We start from the raw sequence: 8,072 nt of genomic DNA, 5'->3' as shown, positions 1-8,072 counted from the left end.
TCCATCATACATTGAACTAACAAAGAGATGACTCCTGAAGAGCTCCGTAAAGACAGCTGCTCAGAAAGCACATCTCTCTCTCTATCTCTCTTACACACACACACACACACACACACACACACACACACACACACACACACACACACACACACACACACACACACACACAGACCACACAGACCACTGACTCATACACGCACAGGATCAGAGAAAGGTAGGTCTGACTGTCTAAGACTCAGGCTGGTCTGACCCAAGGAGGAGCTGACAGGGACCTCACAGAATAGACGTGCCCACAGATGGTGAGCCCAGAGTTGTGTTGGAGACAAGGTCGTACCCCCTGAACCTCCAGGAGAGGATACCAGGCCAGCAGCAGCCTGAAGGCAGGACAACTCACTACTCATCAGAGCACTGTGTCAGAGAGCAAGACAGAGAGAGAGAGACAAAGACAGAGAGGGTGGGGGGGGCTAACCCTAACCTAGCGAGAGGAAGTGGGAGAGAGAGAGAGAGAGAGAGAGAGAGAGAGAGAGAGAGAGAGAGAGAGAGCGGCAACTGACAGCCACAGACCAACAAGCAGAATCTCTGCATCCTAATAAAGTCATCTTATGTAATACTCCTGGGTCTCTCTCCCGTAACAGCTCTTGTTTCTGTTTCTGTTTCTCATTCATTCTCACAACAGATTTTCTGTTTCATTTGTCCCTTTGCCTTTCACCACAGCCCTTCATCCTTCACATGCACGCACGCACGCACGCACGCACACACGCACACACACACACACACACACACACACACACACACACACACACCCCTCCCCCCCATTTTTGTGACGACAAGAGGAAATACTAGAATCATCTCCCAGGTTGCCCAGCTCCAGTCTGGTGTTTCTCAGACATGTAAGACATGACTTCCTCTTCCACCTTGTCCTCTCCACTCCTCATCCTCATCTCCCACTCAGCCGCTTGCGCTCCTCACCCTCTCTACTATGCTGTCTCCCCTTCATCTGACAGGCTAAGTGGAGGGTAAATGGAGGGTAATGTGAAGAGGAAGGGAAACAATAGCTGGACCAGGAATGAGACCCTGGGTAATTGAGCATAACTGTGCTGTACAAACAATCCGTATCACATGCACGCATGTGTGCACTCACACACGCACACGCGCACGCGCACACACACACACACACACACACATACACAGAAAAAAGAGGGAGAGGGAGAGATAGAGAGAGAGGGGGAAATGGTGAGAGAGAGAGAGAGAGAGAGAGAGAGAGAGAGAGAGAGAGAGAGATGGGTAATTGGGCATTACTGTCCTTTACACACAAACTGTTGGTAGCCATGGAAACCCAATCTCACAGGGGGATTAAAGATTGAAGCATCTCTCAAAGCTCTTAAGTTCAAATGGCTGAGTTGGTTGGAGTAAGGTGCTTGTAACACTATTTTTGTGAGGTTGATTCCCGCATATGACCAAAAATCTAACTACTGAGAGTATTGATCAATTATAAGTCAACTTGGATCTAAGCATCTGCTATAATTCCCATATTACAAGGATTTAGGCAAAACAAGTAAGGAATAAGGAAACCTAAGGAATGGAGATTCATAACAGTATACATAATGACAATGATGTTTCAGTCGTTGACGGAAATTAATGTAATTATGTACACACAGCTCAAATCAAGGACCTGAGGGAGATACCACTCACAGCTCTCTGGCATGGCATCACTCTATCTGAATCAAAACTCAAACAGGCTTAATCCACTGGAGGAAGTGGTGGGATGCTCTCTGATGTCTGCGAGGCAAAAAGAAAGGATTAGATGTAGCTTTATTTAGAGGTACGCTTTGGTCAATTTCCAAGCTCCCCAACTGAAATAAATAGTCCCTGACAAACTCAGTGGAATAAAATGACAGATCTGGAGTTATGATAAAAACATTGTATCACATTAAGCCAGGAAACATCTGCATAGCAACAACAATGTTAACTTGTATGTTGGTAAATAGCGCTCTCTGTTGGTCAGAGAGCAGATCCTGAAAGAATGATCACTGAACAGACGTGGAAAAACAGATTTGTCTTGATTCTCTGGTTTATCAAAATAGCTCAACATAAGATGGTTTGCTGGCAATTAATTGGTTTGTTAATTACAGCAACCATGTTTTGAACAGCTTTAGTTAGCTGGCCTGTTTTCTGGAACAGACCTCAGCAAGAGGCTACCCAATAATGAAGTATCAAAAGCACTAGATTAGATTAGATTCAACCTTTCTGTCATTGCAAAGGACTGAGTACAACGAAATTTATTTTTTGCTCTAGGCACAGGGTCAGCCATAGTCAGTGCCCTGGAGCAATTAGGGGTTAAATGCCAAAACTGGATTTTGGGATCGAACCAGCGATCTCCCGATTGCTAACGGCCCTCTCTGACCTCGAGGGCTACTGCCTCCCCAAAAGTAATCTATGCTCAGGCCAGAAAGGCCCCGCTGGGATTCAAAATCAGGATGTCCTGTTTACTAGACAGGCGCTTTAACCAACTAAGGTGCCTGACATTTGGCTCCATGAAATTAAGCATGTAGCAGAAATACTCACTCAACACTTAGGTCTGGCCTTCCATACCATCAAATATCTCTCTGCAATTAGCTGTCATGTTCATGTTTTTAATCTTGGTGCGCTCTGAAGGTAAATACAACTCCTTGGATTACCCTGTACAGTATTTTCATTGATATTTGCAGAAGGAAACCCATCTCTTGCAATTAACAGTAAGACAAGTGTTTTTTTTTAAAAATTGAACAGACATCAACACTATCAGTCACACAAAGAGTTAAGAGACTTTATTGGTTTATTAGGGGAGCTGGACCAAGTGTAACATTGTACAGTACAAGTCAATGTAAACTGACATTTTTATGGAATTGTTTGAATGACAATATTGTGTTCCCATACCATAAGGAGTTTAAAACAATAAGAGAAATTGTAAGCACAGACTGTTGAGGTTAGCAAATATGATCAAGTAGATGCTAGAATGAGACAAAAGCAGACTAGACAAAGACTGTTTTCTAAAAAAACAAAAAAACATTCTGACGAATCTAGATGGATTTTGTACATCTCCGTCCAATGCTTTTTATCTCATTCTAAAGTAGCTGGAATCTTTCAGAGTGAATGTAACCAAAAGGTAACAGAGGTGGATATAATAATTTAGTGGGGCAGCTCGTGGGCCACCAGTTTGTAGTGGGAGCCACAGGAGGGGCAGCGCTGGGCCTCTCCCTGATGCAGCCAGAACCACACCACAGCAGTGTTGTCCTCTTCACCTGGAGAGAGAGAGAGAGAGAGAGAGAGAGAGAGAGAGAGAGAGAGAGAGAGAGAGAGAGAGAGAGATATTTAGAGAGATATTTAGAGAGATATTTAGAGATCATCCATAAGACACATGAACAGAGACCAGGGACTATGTCCCTCCATCTATATATTAGACTATGGGGCCATGGATGCCGGGATGGGATGGGGGGGCTGATACTGTTTAGCAACTTTTTCTTTCGGTTTTTCATAGGAGAAATGGCACATGGGTAAAGAAAGAAAGAATGACATAACTGAATGGCACAGATCAAATGTAGCAAAAGTCACATACAGACACAGCCCACAATCCTTTTGGTGGTGATAGAGGGCACCAGGTGGGGGTCAGTCTTGGACCCGGCATACTCCTTGGGCCTCAGCATGCTGTAGGGATCCTGAAATGAAAATCTGAAGTTTCAGTGATATGCTTTTTGAGTTGCTTCTCATCCAGTTCCAACTTGATAGCCAGAGGACATATATTATTAGAGGACATAGGAGCCTAGGGAATCCGACACTCGAACAGTGGCTATGATATAGATGACCTCGCTGGCAGTCGGCTTGGCAATCTCCCAGCAGTTACATCAAGACTGCTAGCTAACGCTGTCAGCTACGTCGCCAAAAGCTAAAAGACATATAGGTCTAGAGACGATCAAACACGACAAAAAAATTACTCACAGCGCCCTGCTGCGCGGCCTTCATGACAATCTTCTCCAAACCAGTGGCTTGCTCCTCATCAGTGGGGATTCCTGGTGGGGGGGAGCACGATTGAGTGTTAGCATCGCTAGTCATATCGGACAGAACACATCCTCTGACTGCACCATGGTCAACAGGACAGATCACCTTTGCTAACCATCTACTTCCGCGCTAAATCAGCAGAGCAGAGGCTTCTGCTAGCAAAGGCTTAAAGCCGACAGGCTAACAGCTTTAGATAGAACACATTGAGATACAAGAATGTAGTTAAACGAACACCTGATTGTCCAGCTAACTATATAATAAAACACTGGCGATAAACATAACAGGCTAATCATTCAGACACCGTCAAGTCAAGGTTTCTAGTTAGGCTAAATAGAGCTGGAAAGTGAACCCGCACGGCAACTTGGCATTGCCCGTCCTTGGCGAAACATCCATGTTGTTGGATGTAGACAGTAGACACCTCCTGTCTTTGCTCTGCTAAAACCTCCGACTCACCTCCCGTCGACGCTGATGCCATGCCGCGGCAGAGGGCAGCAGGGACCGGGGCGGCCCGGCATGTTGTAGCGGCACGGACAGCCGAGCGGAGCAGTAACCTTGCAGCCATTTCTCCTTCTGTCACGAAAATGCAACTGGCAGCACACTGATGACGTTTTATGAGACTGTCGCGAAGTTTTAGTCGTAAAACGTTTTAGACTATGGCTGTGTTCGAAATGGCATACTAGCATACTGCATACTAGCATACTCAATTAGTATATACTGCATACTGCCTACTAAATTCATAATAAGTATGCGATTTTCTCATACTCAAATCTACTGTACAGTGTGAACGCACTGCATACTCAAAATCTAAGTCATATCTAGTATGAGTAGTATGCTATTCCGAACACAGCCACTGTTTCTTACTGGCAACTATAGGAGTGACAACATAGCCAATAATAGACAGATAATACAGCATTGAAGAGAGAAATAATTCTCATTGAAGACCTACTAAGTTAGTGGTTAGCCAAGGAGCATAACTGAAGTGAAAGACTTGTCACACTGTCAGAAACAGACTGTCAGAAAAGATGAGACAAATAATTGAAAAACATTTACCAGTAACAAAAGTAGGCACATATCTATTTTTATATTTTATTGGAAAGTTGATCAAAAATATGAATCCTGACAAATCAAATACAGTAAAAATCATTTTAAAACAATCCCCACAATCCCCCTATGAACAAACATGAATCATTCAGTGTTGATTATCTCTAGATTAGACCAGACTGAGATTACACTCCATCTGTAGTAATGATTGGGACAGGCTTTGGTACTACAGAAGCTCAACATAATTAGCTGGGAACATGCCGTAGTGTTGGCTTGGTCCGTAGCCTCTCCACCAACCTTCATCCACCATGTCTATCCCACTAATAATGTCATCAGGGTCAAAGCTGATCTCGGAGTCATCCACTGAGGAGAGAGAAGCAGTAATTAACTCTACAGAACACACTACAAAGTGACATGCATGAATGAGAAGTAGGTTAGGTCTTGGCCTTAGAAGGGACATGGCAACACTCACCGGCCTGATAGTCATAGAGGGCCCTGGCACAAATGCCCTGTCCACTGGCCTCCTCTCTCTTCTCCGCTCCTTGCTCCTCCACCTCAGAGAGAGAGAGAGAGAGAGAGAGAGAGAGAGAGAGAGAGAGAGAGAGAGAGAGAGAGAGAGAGAGAGAGAGAGAGAGAGAGAGAGAGAAAACAACAACATTACTCTTATCCCATTCCCTGGTAGGCTAGAACCATGTTCCTTTCACCTATCCTGCCATCCAGTGCAGCACCGGCACCGGAGGCCGGTGGAGGAAGAAGTCGCAGGACAGGCTCATTGTACGCGTGTTTGACACCATTCCTCTATTCCATGCATTACAATGAGCTTGTCTACCAATTTCTAACTCCCCCTACCTGCCATACAGTGCAGATGTGATAAAGAGGAGCTAAAGAGAGCTGTAGACTCACTGCTGGTGGCTCCTGGTAGATGTCCTCATAAATCCCCTCATCCTCAGTCTGAGCCAATGGCTGTGGCTGGTACACTTCCTCTTGACCTATGGGCTGCTCTGCAGCTGGAATCAGAAAAGGATGACATCTTTGCTCTACTTAGGCTCTAGGTGTGTCACTCTTGTACTGTGGTTATAAACAGAGCATCCAATCCTACATCCACCCCTTGCCCATTTTTCTTCAATGTTTTTTAGGGCATTTCTGCTTCAATGGGAGTGAGACCGTAGAGATTGACAGGAAGGATGGGTGAGAGAGAGAGGAGGGATGACATGCAGGATATGTCGACGGCCAGAACTGAACCGGGGGACCCTGCGATTACATGGCTGACGCCTTTTTTCTTCTTTTTTTCTTATAATAAATCACATGGCTGATGCCTTGTGCTACACCACCAAGCGCCCGGCACTGTGTAGATCTGAAAGAATTGGATAAGATGATGAAAATGCCTCGAAGCCTTTCAAAGGTAAGATTCAGCTGCAGTATAAATGGACACTGCCAGGGCTAGGCAGCAGGAGTTGATTTGGGTCTGGATAACCCTGAATGAGAGGTGTGAAGCTTACCTTGGGGTGTGTCCTCGGGATCATCATCAAACTCATCAGACCAGTACTCCTCCTCTGTGTAAGGTTCTGTGAGATGTGAATGCAAGCACAAAAGCACACACACACACACACACACACACACACACACACACACACACATTCATTTTCTCCAGCCTTATTTTTATTTTATTTACATGAATCAACTGTACCTGAATGAATATAACAAAGAGGTTCATGATGAAACTATTAGCCCCCAATCGTTCTGTCTGTGTGGCTGACCTGTAGGTTGGACAGGTGAATCAGGGGCAACCGGTGAGGCAGGGGCAACCGGTGAGGCAGGGGCAACCGGTGAGGTTGGGGCAACCGGTGAGGCAGGGGCAACAGGTGAGGCAGGGGCAACCGGTGAGGTTGGGGCAACAGGTGAGGCAGGGGCAGGTTCAGGGGGTTCTAGGTGAGGAGGACGTTGGTATTGTGGGTGATGTGGTTCAGCTGGCGTCTCTCTGTCAATGGATTTCTGGGACAGGAACGGGCTCTGGAGCTTCCCTGAGAGAGGAAAAGAGAGGGGAAAGAGGAGCGTGTTCTAATTATTTCATGATGTATCTTAATGATACATTTTTGTGCTATGAACATTGCTTTATGCGACTAATCCTAAAAATGGACCCGGGTGCTGATGAGGCACTCTCAGCTCCAAATAGCACCTAGAGCAGTACTGGAACCGGTACAAGGGTGTACCAGGACCACCATCAGGTTGTATTGCTGTCATCTTTATTGTCTTTATTGTGTTGTTGCATCATAACTATGCCTAAGATTCTCTTTTGGCAGGACCTGTGACCATCCGGATGCAGAACGATGCAAATATAACACTAAATTTATGGACAGAGTGTACGCCGATAATATGCAAGGAATTTTTCCTGGATACATGGTGTACAGGTTTTTGCCCTTGCTTGCTTGCTTTGTGCCGGTGGTCCTTGGCCTCCCCTTGGGGACCGCTGGGTACTGGTAGGCAAACTGGCTAGTAGTCGCTCTATTGGTAGAGGGCTGCAAGGGAATTTTTTCCTGGCTACATAGTATACAGGTTTTTACTTTTGCCTGCTCGCGGCTCTGTCAGTATTGATTGATTGACTGATTGACTGAACATTTTCATTGTGTGAAGCGCATTGAGTTGCATCTTGTAAGAAATGCGCTATACAAATAAAATTTGATTTGATTTGATTTAATCCTAGTGTACTTGTGTGTGTGTGTGTGTGTGTGTGTGTTACCAGGTCTTGATGTAGCAGGTGTGTGTCCAATGCTCTGCTCTCTCTGTTTAAACATCTCTCGAGGATTCAATGACCTCTGAGAGATCTCACTCGCTGCCTCCTGAGAGAGAGAGAGAGAAAGAAAGAGAGAGTTAGTGAGAGATAGGTATATTGAGAGAGAATTATACTCTCTCTCTCACACACACACGTATACACACACACACACACACACACACACACACACACACACACACACACACAAATACAGGCACATAGACTC

The 8,072-nt window shown here is 45.3% G+C and overlaps 2 protein-coding genes across 2 annotated transcripts in view; both read right to left on the bottom strand.

Annotated features, from left to right (window-relative positions):
• Positions 1 to 2,792: 2,792 nt before the first annotated feature.
• On the bottom strand, positions 2,793 to 4,622 carry cox5ba (cytochrome c oxidase subunit 5Ba). Its single transcript, XM_080529983.1, has 4 exons — positions 4,489 to 4,622; positions 3,976 to 4,046; positions 3,596 to 3,695; positions 2,793 to 3,281 (listed from the first exon to the last, which is right to left on the bottom strand). Exons 1-4 carry the CDS (start codon positions 4,595 to 4,597, stop codon positions 3,169 to 3,171), a joined length of 393 nt encoding a protein of 130 aa, XP_080386109.1. The 5' UTR covers positions 4,598 to 4,622; the 3' UTR covers positions 2,793 to 3,168.
• A 680-nt stretch (positions 4,623 to 5,302) lies between these two features.
• Positions 5,303 to 8,072, bottom strand: part of dbnla (drebrin-like a) — a gene marked incomplete at both ends in the record, with an annotated part of 7,663 nt that continues 4,893 nt past the window's right edge. Inside the window, 5 exons of the mRNA XM_080529509.1 lie at positions 5,303 to 5,439; positions 5,549 to 5,630; positions 5,980 to 6,083; positions 6,576 to 6,641; positions 7,814 to 7,913. Of these exons, the coding sequence (XP_080385635.1) occupies positions 5,303 to 5,439; positions 5,549 to 5,630; positions 5,980 to 6,083; positions 6,576 to 6,641; positions 7,814 to 7,913 (489 nt within the window). The remainder of the gene's footprint in view (positions 5,440 to 5,548; positions 5,631 to 5,979; positions 6,084 to 6,575; positions 6,642 to 7,813; positions 7,914 to 8,072) is intronic.

Source organism: Nansenia antarctica (genome assembly GCF_963989245.1).
Source record: "Nansenia antarctica genome assembly, chromosome: 4".
Taxonomy (NCBI): domain Eukaryota; kingdom Metazoa; phylum Chordata; class Actinopteri; order Argentiniformes; family Microstomatidae; genus Nansenia; species Nansenia antarctica.
Note: the sequence above shows the minus strand (reverse complement) of the source record. Positions and strands in the feature narration are given on the sequence as shown.